This window comes from Dasypus novemcinctus, chromosome 1 (assembly GCF_030445035.2).
Source record: "Dasypus novemcinctus isolate mDasNov1 chromosome 1, mDasNov1.1.hap2, whole genome shotgun sequence".
NCBI classification, from domain to species: Eukaryota; Metazoa; Chordata; class Mammalia; order Cingulata; family Dasypodidae; genus Dasypus; species Dasypus novemcinctus.
Window position 1 is genome coordinate 134,858,927 of NC_080673.1, and position 16,460 is coordinate 134,875,386.

Genomic DNA, 16,460 nt, shown 5'->3' on the forward strand with positions numbered 1-16,460 from the left:
AAGTTAAATGGTGCTTGCTAGAATGGGACATAAATAACTTTCACATGAGAATCTTATCATGCAACTAAGATTTTTTCATCCTTTTTAAAGTGTGGTTTCTATTCAGAAATAATGATTTGATAGTAGTTAGTACAACATACTATTACAACAATAAAGTATGATGGACATGTATCTGTCTATATATTATAAACCACAATAATTTATAATATAAAAATGAGCTATGTTCTAAAATGTACATTACTTTTAAGTAATTTTAACAAACAGTCATATGGAATAGGAAGAGGAGAGCAGTGGTAGCCAGCCTCCAATAAAGACTGAGCTGTAGAATTTAGCACCCAGGATGCTATCTCTTTTGAGGCTGTCAAAATAGGTCATGTAACTTTCTCCTTGGTCTCTTGGAACACCTGCTCTGGGGTAAGACAACCACTATATAAGAAGTCCAGTAATTCTTTGACTGCCATGCTGTGAGGAAACCCAAAGTAGCCATATGGAAAAGTAGTGTGGAAAGAGAGATGCCAACCAGGCCCCAGCTGTTCTGGTCAGTCCAGTGCAGTCACCACACATTTGAGGAAAGAATCCTTCTGATGACTCCAACTTCAGCAGGTATCTGACTGCAGCTGTCCCAGTAGGAGGGACCCAACCGACACCTGCCTGGCTAAGTCCATCAGCTCCCAAAACCATGAGAGGTCATAATAAAATGGTTATTCTAAATAGTTATCTTACGTCTCTAAGTTTTGTGATTATGTTATATAGCTATAGATAAAGGCAACAAAGATAATCATGCACTTAAAACTAAAATACATTTTTTAAAGTAATTTCACACTCTTTACTTACATAGCTGTTATAGTCTCTACCTCATGTTTGTATTTAGGCAGAAATCTGGAATATGAATTAGTCTAGGGAAGAAAATGGCAGTAGAAGAAAAAGCGATCCTTTGGAATGAGCTGAATTTTTAAAATAAACTGACACTTATGAATGCCACATGGTCCAAGCAGAAATAAGTACTGATATGGGAAAACAGAGATTGAAAAGGGCTCAAATCTGGTTCTTTTCATAAGACTTTTGTTATATTCATGACTCTGTATTCAGCACTTAGCACAATGCTTTTTTTAAATGAAGGGATCAACTAAAAGTTTTTTTTTAACTTATTTTTCTGGTTGGTTGATTCCACATATTTAAAATATCTTTTCTATCACTCAAACTCTGGGTTTGGTTGGTACAAAAAGAAAGCAAATGCCACCTGCAAAGAAACCAACAAATTTGGTTTGTACAAAATAAGTCTGTCTTTACAGTTTAATGAGAGGTAGATCCAAGTATAGGAGAAACAACTTTTGGCTTGTACTCATTAAACACTAAGTTCAGCTGAACCTACCAGTAGATATGCAAATTCAACCTTGAGAAAATCACTCAGTTGCTTGATAACTATTTGTTCATGTGTAAAATGGAGCTAATCATGCATTTCCCAAAAAATCATGGTCATCAAGTTTAATGGTATATGACCCATACACTCAAGGTAGTGAAAGATCTAAAACTTATGCACTGCACAACATTAAAGCAGCTGATATGTTTTTGCCCAAATAGAATTGTATATCCTCATTTCCTTCCCTTCTTTTCTCCACTTGTGACTCAATCTAGATTTCATCAAGCTATTTTTGTAATTACTAAAATGCTGGAAATACAGCAGCAAGCCAGAAGCAAAGTAAAATGCAGCATCCAGCAAAAGAAAGAAAATCACGCTGAGTAACTGAAAGGCCATCTGCTTCTAACTGAGCTGTAGGGGTGAGGAGGCAATCTGGGTTGTACTATTTGTGTCCTCCCCAAAATCATACCCACCTGCATGTTGTCAGTGGCATCCCCAAGCAGTCCTCCAAAAGTGATAGCATTAGTTACAGTTGCCAGATAAATGAAGAGAATTGCTGAAAGAGCTTGAATATTTAAAGCATCATAAAAATCACTGGCAAAAAATGGTGCTTTCCTCTTTAAGTCCTTAATTAGCCCACCACAAAACCTATGCAGAAAGAAAGCAAACATGTGACAATGTAAAATGAATTAACATAAAAATAACCAAGAGATAACTTACTTAACCACAAAGAAATTGTACTTAAAATGCGGGAATCAACTATAAGGTACTAACTGACCACTTAACAGGAAACCAGAAAACTGTAGAGAAATAAATGTTCTTCTATGGCTCTCTTTTCTGCTTGCCAAATTAAGTGTCACATTCCCTAAAGACTAGCCAGTGGGTCTTTAGAGGAGAGTGTACAGTGTCAATAAATTATAATTTCTCACTGCCTAAACAAAAAGTCTAAACATGTGAGTAAATCATATAAGACCCTTATAATCTTGCCATGACTTCCTTACCACCTTGCTTCATTCATTCATTCATTCATTCGTTCAAGAAATGTTTATTGATCACCTGCAATATGCCAAGGCAATACTCTGCATGCTAGAGAGACAGCAATGAACCACACAAAAATCCCAGCCCTCATAGTTTACTTTCTATGGGGGATAGACAATAAACAAGAAAAGTGTGTAAAATGCACAGTGCTAAAAATCAAGGGAAAAATGAAGTGGAGAAGAGGGGATAAGCAGTGGTTGAAATTTTAGATAGAATAGCCAGAACTGGCCTCCCAGGCAGGGTACTTTGAGCAAGAACCTCAAAGAACAAAGGGAGGGGAACCATGCAACTTTCTCAAGTCTTGAACCTCCAGTCAAGTTCCACTGTACGCTATTACAATTTATTAGGATTGTCTCTCTCTGCGTGCCTGTTGGACCTGAGATGACCTCAGTGCCATGTCTCAGCTTCTTGTTATGGATGGGGCTGTGCCTGATGCCAGGCATACTAGAGACATTCAATGTATGTGTGACAGGCAAAATATGGAAGAAGGGAATTATACTCTGATTGAATTTTTAAAAAATTATATCTGTAGAAAAGGAAAAGGATATTTCTAATGAACATAGTTCATAAAGAATTACTCATTTCCCTAAAAAGTTACTCACTTTTGAGTAAGTATACAGGGAAGAGATGGAATCATGAAAGCCAGATGAGGAAGTATGGTGGCTTGGAGCTTTGTATACCCCAGAAAGACATGTTCTCAATCTTAAACCATTCCTGAGGGTGTGAACCCATTTTAAGTATAACCTTTTGATGAAGTTACTTCTGTTAAGGTGTGGTCCAACTGAATGAGGACAGGTCTTAATCCTATTACTGGATTCCTTTATAAGTAGAATAAAATACAGACACAGGGAGAGAAAGCCACAGGGAACATCCAGAAACTAGGAGAGGCCGCCATGTGCAATGCCATGAGACAGAAAGGACAATCACCAAGAGTATCTGGCAGCCAGCCCCAGAATGCCAATCCTCTGGAAGAAAGCATATCCTTGATGATGCCTTGATTTTGGACTTCTCCTATCCTCAAAACTGTGCGTCAATAAATTTCAGTTGTTTAAGCCAACCCATTACATGACATTTGCTTTAGCAGGCAAGAAACTAAAACAGGAAGACTGGCACGTCAGTCAGTCTTCTTGGCACACCAACTCTCTCTTTATCTCTCTAATACTCCTCTATACTCACTCCACTCCCAGTCACACTGGTCTTCTTGTTGGTCTTGGCACAGTGCGGGCACACTGTGTTGCTGTCCTCTCTACTTGGAACACTCTTCCCAACTCCCACATCTACATGGCCTGATTCCCACTGCCTTCAGGACTTTTCTCAAATATTACCTTCTCTATAATGCCTTCTCTAATCACCCTATCTAAAACTGTAATACTTTCTTGCATCACAAAACTCCCCACTTCTGCTTTATTTTCCCCCCAAAACCATCACCACATTTATTTGTTTGTGTATTGTTGGTCTCCTACCCCTACAAAGCAAGCCCCATGAGGGCTAGGGTTTTTGTTCAATTCACTGCTGTAACCCAGTGCCTGGAACAAATGGGTACATTATGAATATTTGCTGGACAAACAAATGAACAAACCAGTTCATAAAATGCTGATAGAAAGAAGAATGGAAATTTCTCTCTAAGGAGATCCTCATCATGAATGGCAAATGGATCAATCCATTAGTTACCGTCCAGTTCGCTGCAATTCTTCACAGTCCCCATGTCCTCCTCCTCCATGTCCTCCATCATGGGGCATATCTCCATTCATCTGAACATTCTCTCCACCTGAATACATATTCTTTCTAAGCAAGACAACAGAGCCCAAAATTATATTAGTTATTTCATTTATCTTCTTCTCAACTGTATCATCAACTGCCTAAAGGAGAGATGAAGTAAAGTCCTTTTGGAAGAAAAGAGCATTCCTTTCTGCATCCTAACAGATATTTCTTAGGTATTATATTTAGAGCCAAGACAAATGACTAGATGAATAGAAATACTGAATGAATTATATATTGCATAAGAGGGAAAATTGTACCTGGGAAATAAGAGATTTCTATAGGTGGTGTCTCCTCAACTCTTTCACCCAATTTCTTAAACTTTTAAATCATATTGAATTATTGGGCCCTTTTACCTGTATAAGGAATCCTGAAAACATCTCCATAGAATCTCTGTGATACATTCCAATATTATAGATTGAGATCTCTAATTTGTAATCACTGAATAACATCACAGCATAAAGAACCTCATTTTACAGTGTCAAGGGAATGTGGAACCAAGGCACAAATGTTATTCACTTGCGATAAAACATTAAGTTAAATGGGAACCTGAAAATATTAAAGCAGTTGCCTGACTCCACTTCCTTTTCCTAACACAACCTTCTTTCCAGGGATGTTCCAGCAACAGAAAAGTCTCAATTGCCTGATAATTCACCTTTTGTCAGATGATGGAAGACTCTTAGGAGGCTCTATCCTGATTGTTGGATCCCATTCCCCAGGCGGAAGGACAATGACTTCATCCAGGAACTCGTCAATGCCAGCAATCAAGTCTTGCCTGTCTTTTGCTTTATAAGCAATATCATGGAACACCTAGAGAATAAAAGAGATGCCCTGATCCAACAATAGACTATCTACATGTCTCATACCATGTCAAGCTTAAGAATGTGATCCATAATCTACTGTAGTATTCCCATAACCATGCTGTCATATTTCCTATTATTCAGTTTAATCCAAAATAGATAAATCTTCAGATTATAATCCCAAGGGATGCAGGTAAAAGCATGAGAAAACAGGTGTTTTGTTTTACATGCTTTCCCCCCATTCTACTACCATAAAATGATACTGCCTTTTATCTCCCACTGGTATGTACCACAACTGACATAGTTGCTATGAAAGCCAGATTAAAATGATTTGGAGATAAATACTAAAGAGGCATTTTCCTGAAACAAAAAGAACTGGAGCAAACAAATTGCTGGTAAATCAAGAAGGGAAAATTCAATCTGAGTTTTCAAATCAAATTTGACTTATACACTGTAGCTCTCAAACACATATATAATGCTAGTGGTTAAATAAAAAAAAATCTGGGGTAAATTGGCAACATATAGACCAAAGCATCTGCCTATTTCTAGACAAGGCAGCAACTAAACCCCCAAAACAGCAAATGCCTTTTGCATTCCATACAAACCTCCAAAGGAGCTTCTAGAATGTATATAATCCTCCTTGTCAATCATTCCATTCTTCTAACCTAGCCGAAGATCTGAAAGTTCTTGACAAATAATCTAAGTTTTTTATATTTCATGAGTCAAACTCTTTGGTCTCCAGAAGAGAACACGGCCCTGTTCAACACTCTACCTATTCTTAAAGATCACTTCTAAAACTGCTCTTCTCCCAAACAACAAAATTCAAAAGCTAACAAACAATATTTAGTGGGAGAAGCTTGGATTGTTGGGGAGAAGGTAATACAAAGAGCCAGTATATCATCTGTGGCAGACACAGCAATCTTCAATCCCATTTTCCCTTGTTGCCTCCCATTATAAAGGTTGCAAAGTAAGAGTCACTTTCTCAATCTCCCCAACAGATGAGGATTGATAGTCTAAACAAGGAGACATAAGAGAAAGGCTGTCTGGGGAAGTTTTAGAAATACGTAAAAAAAGATGTCACCCTTCTTCTTGCCTAGAGGGACACCTGTTGACTGTACCAGCCACCTTAAGACCAGGAAGCAAGAGCCTTGGCTCTTGATTTATCATTAAGCAGTTAATTTAAACCAAACCCAGCAACCACCTACCTCCTAATTTCTTGTTATATGAGAAACATAAATCTAAATGAGTTTAAGCCACTACAAATCAGGTTTTCTTGATGCTTGCAGCCTAAAGCATATCTAATTGACATATCTTAGGAAAAAGGATTTTTTTTTTAAATGAAAATATAAACATCAATTAATCTATCCACTGAGATGCTTAGCTCTCTTAAGGAGGGAGGGAAGGAAATCCTAGCATAGCTATGCTTCAACGCTTTCAATCCCAGGATAAAGTAACCAACTGAGTAATCACTCTTTTACAAATAAGGAGGAAAGTGTCCTATACTATTATTGCCACTCAACACATGGAGAAACTGACAAATCAAACAATGACGCTAAAGCAAGATATTTGGGGAAAATAGCTAAAATAGAAAGCAGAAGAAGAAATCAATGATCCTACATTCTAATATTATTTCTCCTACTGTGAAACTAGTTGTAAGTAAGTTTTATCTTATCTAAAATGGGTGTAACGACAGTTGAGCTGTTATGAGAGTGTGTAAGGTCATAATTCCAAAGTACTCCCCTCAATAAGGATTGCTAGTGCATTTTAGTTTTTACACAAGATAAAGAAACCATAAAATCATGTGTTTTCTGATCCCTAAGAAAAATACATTATTCATTTTATTAGACTTTATTTTCCTACAAAACCCTTCATTCTTGAAACAGTATTATATATGGACATTCCCAGGATGACTATATCAACTATTTTAAGGGAAATGGCTTATTAAATTAATATGGTCATTTTGAACTTTTTAAAGAATATTTAACATATACCAGTTCTAGGAATTGAAAATTTATAGAAGAAAAAAGGTAAACACGTTTTATTCTGACATGGGTTGGAATTCAATGCAAAAACAATTATAAACCTTACTGACTGGAAACTGTGTGAAACTCAGTTCATTTTCTACAAATGCCTGTACTTTATGTTATAAAGAAGACTGGTGACCCCATAATTTCAATTGAATCAATTGTGACAGTCAATTCACACAGAATGAAAACAATGCAAGTTGGACATCCATAGATCACCATGGTCCCAATTCCCTACCTCATCAGACATCAAGGTGGCAATGGCTCTGCCAATCTCATGGTAGGACTTGGCTTTCCCCTTAGGACCTAAGAGAATGAACAAGAACCTAATGGAAAAGGAAAGAAGCAAAGGCTGTAACACACATTTCATCAGACTCAATGTATATAAAACTGAGAAATGCTTATTCCAGTTCATTAAAAGGTTAGGCCTAAAATTCATTTTTAAAACAACAGTAATGTTCTTCGTAACATGAAGAATACTCTGCACTATTGTGAAGTGCAAATAGTTGTTCTGTTTATTTGGAGGCAAAAGAGAATTTAGCATGGGAACCTGAGAAGCCCCTTCAATGAGCAGAAAAGGTTGATCTTATGAGTTATTCAATCTTTCTTTTTCTTTCTTTCCATTTCTCCTGACTCTCAGAAGCTTTGGAGAACACCCATTAGGCACAATAACTAGAAAGATGTAGTATATCTTCACATAAGGGCAGTGACAAATGATTCTCTCCATACTTTTAGGAAATGTTTCTACTTAGAAGTGACTGGGAGCCAGCAAAATTCAATTCCTCTACAAGTCAACCACATGCTGATGGCCAAAGGGCAGAAATAGAAAAATTCAAAATAGAGCATCATTTACAAACAGTTTAAAGTCCTCTGCGGGTGTCTTCATTTTCCTCTCCAAACCTGTTTTCTTGATAGTGCACAAAGTATTGCTCTGCAGTAAATAGGTCTTGAAACAAGCAATAGTGAACTTATCCCCACTAGGTCACCTCTTATCCTGTTGGAAGGATTCCCTCACTGATCACAAGGGCAAAGAGGCATGCCTCAACTGGGGAGGAAGGAACCTGAGAAGTAAATGAATAAGAAAAAATATCCAAAAGGTGGCACTGGATAAATCCTTGTATTGATTATGATCATATCTTACCAAACATGGAGATAATGAGGACAGTAAAAATGATAACATCATATATTTGCACAGCTTTTTTAAAACTTTATAAGATTTTCACATTCACCATCTCATTTAAACTTACATACAACCCTGTGCAATAAGGATGGATATCCTATTCCCATTTAATGGTGAGAAAACTGAGGATCAAGAAGGTTAATGGATTAGCCCAAGGACCTTGCCTAGCAAATGGCAGAGAACAGACACACAGGCTTTTCCACTTCACCACACAATTCTGCCTAATATGACCTGCCCAGCCTATTATGCTGGTGTGATTCCACAGAGAATAACTATTAGACAGTCACTTCCATAGGACACTCTGGGGAAAGAACTTGTGGATACTTAGCTGGAGAAAAGAAAATTTTGGGAAGATTTTATGGCACCAGGAATTGTTTAGCATTTTGCTTAGTAAAATTTTAGCATTTATATACCTCATTTTAAATAAAAAAGGATTGGCAGCAAGTGTTCTACAAAATATTAGGATTCATCCCCAAATGCCTTCAACTGGATAATTCTTTTTTTTTTTTTTACATTGTAGAACTCAGTCCAAGGGAGGAATTAGATAAATAAACAAATCAGAAATTAAGATTATGAGAAGGTATCTGGAAATCTACATAATCAGATTTAATACCAGAATAATCAAAACCATTTCTGTACTGATTTGCTTAGAAACCAAAGCTGAGTGGCATACTCACTTTCAGGTGTTATTGTAGTAGAAATAGCAAAAGCAATCAACAAGCAGGAAAGCTAGTTCAAGTGTGAAGGAAATTGTTACTAGAACTGGGTTTTAGTTCTAATACTGAGACTGAATTGATAATAGAACTTTTCTTCCTTTAAAGCTGGCCCAAATTATATACCACAATATACAGTGTGAAAAAGTATCTTTTTTGAGAGTAAAATATATTTTTCTGAAGAGACAGATCACTGATTTGAGTGGAACACATACAAAGAATAACTACCAAAGCCAAATAAAAATCCAATTAAGGAATACCTGTAATTCTGATCACATTTCCCAATCCTATCTGTCTGTGTACAAGGCTAGACAATAAAGATGTAATTTGAGAAAAAAGGAGCAGCTGCAGGGCAGCAAAAGAAATTAACACCTAGATCCTTTAATAGATTTTTAAATGATAGGTTTTCTTTGCATACTGTTTTTATTATTTCATTGTATTTAGAGTTTAACTTTTCAGTGATTCATAATATGTAAAATCTTTCCAGACCCACTCTGTACTCCTTCTTCCTTTTCTCTCACATCTCCATCATGATTATAGCTTCCAAGTATACATTATGGAAATATAGTCATCAAATAACATATGGGATAATTATCAAGCAACAAAGCCAAAATACCATCTTGTTAGACAGCAAGAAAAACAATCATCAATAGTTCTCAAATACAAACTTGAGCAGATGATGGGTAACCATTCTAAGAGTTGAGAGAGCCCCCAAGATAACTTCTATGAGATGAGGGCAATCATTTTCCATAAAATATTTATTCCTTGCTCTCTGCTTAATACTACTAGTCAAAGGATGAATGGAAGCATTGGTTTAATTGTGCCTAAAACATATATCATAGCAATGAACCCAGAATGAGAATTTTATTGGTTTGGTGATCAAGATGTAAAGGTACAAGTTCCCTTTCCTGGGTAATGTAATTTCTACTTTTTTAATAAAAGATAAATTTTTCTTTAATGGAATATTACCAAGTGCCAAATAGAAATAACATGGTTATATATAAGTTAAAATTTTCATGTTACTCTAGTCAGAAACAAATTAGTAATTCTCTTCCCTAAAATGATACAGAGAGAGAATCTGGCTATCCATAACGGAGCAGGAAACATCACCTCAACCCAAGAACTTCATCTGCAGGAACAGAGATACTTAAGAAGTCTCTAATTTGGGTTGTATTATTAAAAAAAAGAGGATGAGAGACCGGGAAAATTAACATCACAGAACAACTCAGCAAGTTGTAGTTAACCTCTGTCTGAAACATGTTCTCTCCCCTTTAACCCTCAAAGAAGCAAAAGCTGTTAAAAATTTTATGATAGAACTACATCCTGCCAAACTCAGCTTTTATAATATACTGAAAACTCTTTTCATGGTGCAAGCTGTTTTTTGTCAATGGACAGATGTTATTTTTAACCAGAAGCTTTTTTCTTTATTAACAAACTAAAGTAAACATCACATTAGTGTGGCTAGTAGAGCACAGCCTATGCTGACAGCCTGGAAAAAAATTAATTTTTATTACTGAATCCTTTTTATTCACTCATAAGTATTTTAAAAAGTCAAAGAATTTTTAATAATGCCTAGTTGTCCCAAGAATCTTTATGAGGCCCTTCTACTTTTGTGAGTTTTCTCATATAACTTATTATGCCTGGGGCTGATGCCTCTAGCATTCTCCACAACAAAAAAAAAGTACCAGATGATCTGTATCCGGAACCAATGGGCGATATTCACATTCACATAATAATCATAGGCAAAAACAGAGCATATCAGAAAAGGAGCCAGCCTTCCTAAACCACTCAATCTTTTCATCACGGATGTGCACCCCCTTCCTTCCTGATATATCACAGCTATTTCTAGAATAAACTCAGCATGTACCAGTCCTTTACTCCCTTCTCTCAAAACGACAGTGAATCAAATAACCCATTATTCACATTTAATGGCTTTTGAAAATATGGCTAAACTGTAGTTTCCACAATGTATTCAAGCGACCACAAACTCACCACAACCAACCACATTACATACAGTAAGTATCAGCTAAAAATTAGATTGGAGGACTTTACAGAACTGAGCTACCAGGACCCCATCCCAATCCCTCTTTTTTTAATGGTTTTGACAATGAAGCACAAACTATTAAATACTTCTTTTTGGCAAATCATTGTTTATCACATAAAATATGTATTAAATGACAGTGATACTAAAAGGGTAAACACTTTAATTTTTTAGAGGACTAGAGCTCACTGAATAATTATTTGCCTTATGTGCAAATCAAGATTAGAAAAGGACAAATTGATCTGGAGCTTTTAATAGTCTTCATGGGAAAACTATAAAATATTTTATTTCAATCCATTCCACATATCTCCTTACACTTTCCTTAAAAGTCTAGCCTCAGAGTCAGAAATCTGCAGCTCTATTTCCAGCACTGATAATGAATCTTCCCTTTGCCTCCATCTCTCAACCGTAAAATGAGCTATCCCTACATGGCTCATAAATAGGAGTGAGTAGTGGTCTTAGCAGATATAAGACAGCAAGACAGCAAGCAAAGTGTATGCAAGATCATACACCTAGCCTACCAAGTTACCAAAGATCAAAGAATAGAGAATCTAGAAATGTTTACAGACAGCAAGTAAACATCTACTTAGTTGGTAGTAAGCCAACTGCAAGAGGAAAGCTATAACAGATCAACCAAATAACAGAATAAATAGATGAAACTTGTGAATTCTACACAAGAAAGGGGAGCTGCTGGAGCCACACTTCCTGAAAGGTGCATTATAGTAATACTACTGATTAATAACAATAGTAATAATAAATATAAGAAAGCATAGCTTTCTTCCATCTTTAAAAGGAAAATCTCCATACAAAAACAGAATTTTTCAGGTCTCCCTATAGTACAAACAGAGTAGCATGTATGTTAAAGGCAGTCATTGAATGCAGAGGTAGTGCATTCTGATCCTTTGCAGGATTCCTTTATTGGATTTTACAGGATGCAGCTATTGTAAATGGCCCCACATTACTCACACACACACACAAAAGCTAATGAGACTCTCTACTCAGTGATTACAGCTTGCATTGGTTCAGAAGACAGCAAATGGATAAAACTATTTCCTGGGGAAAATGTTAACATGCAAGGATATATTGTTCAGATTACTGCTCTGAAATAGTTTTATGATATTATTGAATTACATTCCCTTGAATAGCTTGGCTCCTTCAGCTAATGACGCTGTATTTCACCTTAGATTAACACCCTCAGATGTGGAAGAAAAAGGAGAACGAGCCAGACAGGAGCAGTTGATAAGACAAGAATAGAAGGGAATACAAAAATGGTCATGATTTGCTACTCAATGAGCCTGCATTATTATTATTAAATAAAAAGTCTTGTTTTTTAATTTGTGGTTTCTAAAGAAAAATAATAACAAAAATGGAAAAAAACAATTTTGGTAACCCATCACATGTTCTTGTTTTGTTTTTTTTTTCTTTCAAGCTCCAGGAATGTTAGTCCAAAGAGACGTAAATAAAACCATAGGGGTATATGAGCTGGACTTCAGCCATTATCTGAATCAGCTGTTCTCCAGGTGATTGCTCAGATAGGAACTGCAAAGCTTTGCTGGAATCTTTTCGAGAAAACAGCTAAGTTTACAGAAAACACAAATCATAATACTCCCACTAACTGAATAAGCAATGATCATCTCCTTTCCATTGCTATTTGTCCAATGACTTCCCATGTATTACTTCTGCTGCAAATGCTTAAGAAATACAAAAATGGGGAAGAAAATACATATATAAACAGGACAAATAAGGTCTAAATTTTCTCCTCTCTTCCTAATAGGCCTCAAAATAAAACTGAGCCTCTTTCTCACAGTTTTTCATGCTCAGTTCACCTAAGATTACTGAGAATTCACAGTCCTTCTTGCTCACTTGGGGAAACCAAAAGAGAAAAGTTACCTGTCTTTGCCCTGGAACCCAAAGAAAGCACTCCACAAATAAAAATTTTGTTATGTTCCTATTCATGTGATAATCTCTGATGTCATTCTGAAAGATACAAGCCCTCTTTAAACCCCTTTTATTCAGCCCAAGTTTAAGTGAAGCATTAGCTTCTATCCAACTAATTGGTCACCCTAAGGCAAGCTTCCTAACTCTATTGAGCTCAGTTTTCCAAGAGAGAGATGGATAGTCCACTGTAGGGTAAAGAGTACATGAAGGTAACATAATAGTAATATGCTTCCTTTTAAAATAAAAGAAATTATTGTGGTATAATACATAAGAGTAAAGTATGTGAATTTAAGCACACCGCTTAATGAATTTTACACATATGTATATATGTATTTATCACCACCAATTTTCTAATATAACACATAGCAAATGAAAACAACCATCAATCTTTGAACCATTTACTTTCTAGATGACCTAGGACAAGTTACTTAAACTCTCTGATTTAGTTTTTTCATCTGTAAAATTCAGATACCTATAATTTGGACTTTAAAATGGTATTGTGAGGATTAAATAGAATAATCCACAAGAACAAACTGTACATTGCCCAACAAATTATCATTATTATAATTATTACTATACAAGTACTAAGAAATTTGAAAACATAAAAGTCAAATTATGACTTTTTATTGTATTATTGGTTCAGATTATACCTCTCCTATGCTTATACTGGCTGCTTCCTCATAACACTCACATGCAGCCTAAGGGAGAGGGTATTTCCCTATAAACATACTGTAGGCCCCAGCAGATCAGGGAGGAGCTTACCTCGTGGGCACTGGGACCTCAGTCAGGGCACCCAGCATGACCGCCTGCTGCAGTCGAACGAAGGCAATGAAAGGAGCATCCAAAAAGTCAACCTCCCCAACAAGCACGTTGGAAGCTTCTGCATCACGTGGCAGTTTTTTCATGAATTTATTCTTCAACTGCATGGGAAGAAGCAAGAAAACATAACTTATTTCCCAAGAGGGAAACAGAAAAGACACCCCATGTATGGCTCATGGGGTAGCCCTTTATAAGAGTCTACATTTCAACAGGCCCTAGCCAGTCATTTTTCTATTTTATCTTACCATGCTATTATAAATAAACATTTCTCCATACCTTGAATTTAGGAGTATTGAGGGTTTAATCACATGGTTTACATAAGGAACATGTATAGCACAAATCCATTCATGCATTTATCTACTCTCTCACTCAACAAAAATTTATTGAAGGTCTACTATGAGCCAGGAACTGATCCATGACCTACCATACCAGTGCAGGGATAAACAACTCCATGCCTACTGAGGCTTATATTTCAGCAGGGGAGAAGAAAAATATTATTTAAAGTAGTGATGAGTGCTAAAAAGAAAATAATAAAACAGGTAAGAGTGTACCATTTTAGAAAGGTAAGTCAAGGATAAACCATCAAAGATCTGGAAAAAGAATAGTCCATGCAAGGAGATCAGCAAGTGCACAGCCTCTAAGACAAGAAGGAGCCTGGCAGTTAGAAAAATAGAAAGAAAGCAAATGTGGTGGGAGCTGAAAGACCAAAGAAGAGAAAACAGCAGAAAATGAAGTTGCATAGGTAAGGAGGGACCAGATAGTGAGGGCCATGAAGGTCATAGGAAGGAGGTTTGGAGTCTGAGGAGGGAGTTGCTTCCTGGAAGTCCAAGTGGAAAGTTGGAGTAGGCAGGCATAAATTTGGGAGACATCACCATGTAAAAAGGATTTAAGGTCATGGGACAGGATGATCCAACACTGAGTATGAGTGAAGACCAAGAAGAGGTGTAAGTTGTAAGCCATGGGCCACTCTATTATAAGAATAGGAGAAGATAGGAGCAGAGGCCAGTTAGAAAGAGCAGCCAGTGAGGCAGAAGGAAAGCCAAGATATCATCAAAGAACAGGTAAACATAGTGATCATTAAGAAAAGTATAATCTACTGAGCCAAAGATTGCTGAAAGTTCAAAGATGAGAGCAATGAATATGGGAAGATGGAGGTAGAGGGTGATCTTGACAAAAACTGCTGCAATAGACATTAGTATACTGAATCGAGAATGAGAGTTGAAGAAGTGGGAACAGGGAGTATAGTGATAATTCATTTTAGAAATGTTGCTATCAAGAGAAGCAAAGGAATGGGGAGGTAGCAGGAAGATGGTATAAAACAGGGGATTTTTTTTTATGGGAGCTGTAAGTGCACTTATTGGTGAGAAAGATCCAGTAGAGAAAGACTGTTGCTGCAGAAGAGACAGAGGATAAGTACAGAAGCAAAGAACCTGAAATAATGAGAAGGGAGGAGCATCCACATCACAGGTAGAGGGCTTAGCTTTAGATAGGAACACTGAGAGTATACTGCTCTTTACCAGGGAAGGCAGACCATATGGGTATAGATACAGGTGGTTTGAGAGATTTGGTGGGGTGAACATGGGGTCTTCAGATTACTCATATTTTTGCAGTGAAATATGACATGGGATCACCAGGCTGATGGTGAGGAGGAAGAAGTGATTGTGGAGGTTTGAGGAAAGAAGAAATGGTGTAAAGCAGTTGTCTTGGAGAACAGAGGCTGCTTAACACAGTCACTTTGAAAGCTTCTATCATAGGTATTATTCTTTCCTTTCCCCTGTCTTTCCAATTCCCACTTAGAATAGGATTGTTCAAGCATCCATCAGTGAGTGGGAAATGCTTTCCACAGCTCAAGGAAAAAATTTCAACAATTTTAAAAGGATCTAGTTAAGAATTTTCCAGGAACACAAAAGACACAAACCTTTGATATATGTATATATATCATCCAATATAAATATCCCTGCCTTCAAGTCAAACGTATTAGTGAACTTAATATTTTCTGCCATGAATTACTACTGAAATGGGAAGTGGCAGTCATGACCCAATTTTCCCCATTAGAAAAAGGCTAGGGCAACATTTATTTCTAGCCTCCATTTTAAGAGTTCTTTATTAGGGAAAATAAGCAACATGAGAATTGATCCCTGATGTTCTATCACCCTTCCTAGCATTTTTCACAGGGTTTTAATTTGATATATCATATGAGAAGAAAGGTGTGAAACTAAAAAGAAGGGAAATTAGAACTAAGAATTCAGTGGACACAAAAAAAGCAAAAAGGAGGTATAAATTCTTAGAAGCTAGGAACATGACTACTTTCTAAGCTGTAAGGGAGTTTTCCAAAGTTTAAATGATGAATCCTCTAATAAATGGTAATATTAAAAAATATTTTTTATATTTTACCAACATTAAAAGAACAATTGCAGGAAGGGTCTAAAAATATCATGTTGTTAAGCTGTTATTATATTATTGTCTGAGGAGGTTGCAAAAATGATTTGTTCTCTATAAGATAAAGGAGGGTGTGAGGTACGGCCATGTGGCTCAAATACATATCAACAGGGCCTTCTCAATTTTTTAAACACAATATCATGGCTAGAATAATCTTCCTAAAACTCTTGCCAAAGATTTTCATTACCAACACCAAACACAAAGCTCTTTAATAAACTGGTTTTACTCTTCTTGTCTCCAGCACTTTGCTTTGGTTAAGCAGGGGATCTAATCGTAATCCCCTCTGTCTTATGCCCTTAGAAACCCCACCCACCCTCCCACCCACATTCATTATCAAAAATTGTCCTTTA

General features: G+C 36.6%; 1 protein-coding gene across 10 annotated transcripts in view; it reads right to left on the reverse strand.

The window, feature by feature from the left end:
- The window catches only part of SLC4A4 (solute carrier family 4 member 4), a 445,649-nt gene that overhangs the window by 123,899 nt on the left and 305,290 nt on the right, over positions 1 to 16,460 (reverse strand). For all 10 annotated transcript variants that reach the window (XM_058297298.2, XM_071216116.1, XM_071216109.1 and 7 more), the window contains 5 exons: positions 13,615 to 13,772; positions 7,219 to 7,306; positions 4,812 to 4,966; positions 4,070 to 4,183; positions 1,834 to 2,008 (listed from right to left, as the gene is read on the reverse strand). In XM_058297298.2, the coding sequence (XP_058153281.1) occupies positions 1,834 to 2,008; positions 4,070 to 4,183; positions 4,812 to 4,966; positions 7,219 to 7,306; positions 13,615 to 13,772 (690 nt within the window). The remainder of the gene's footprint in view (positions 1 to 1,833; positions 2,009 to 4,069; positions 4,184 to 4,811; positions 4,967 to 7,218; positions 7,307 to 13,614; positions 13,773 to 16,460) is intronic.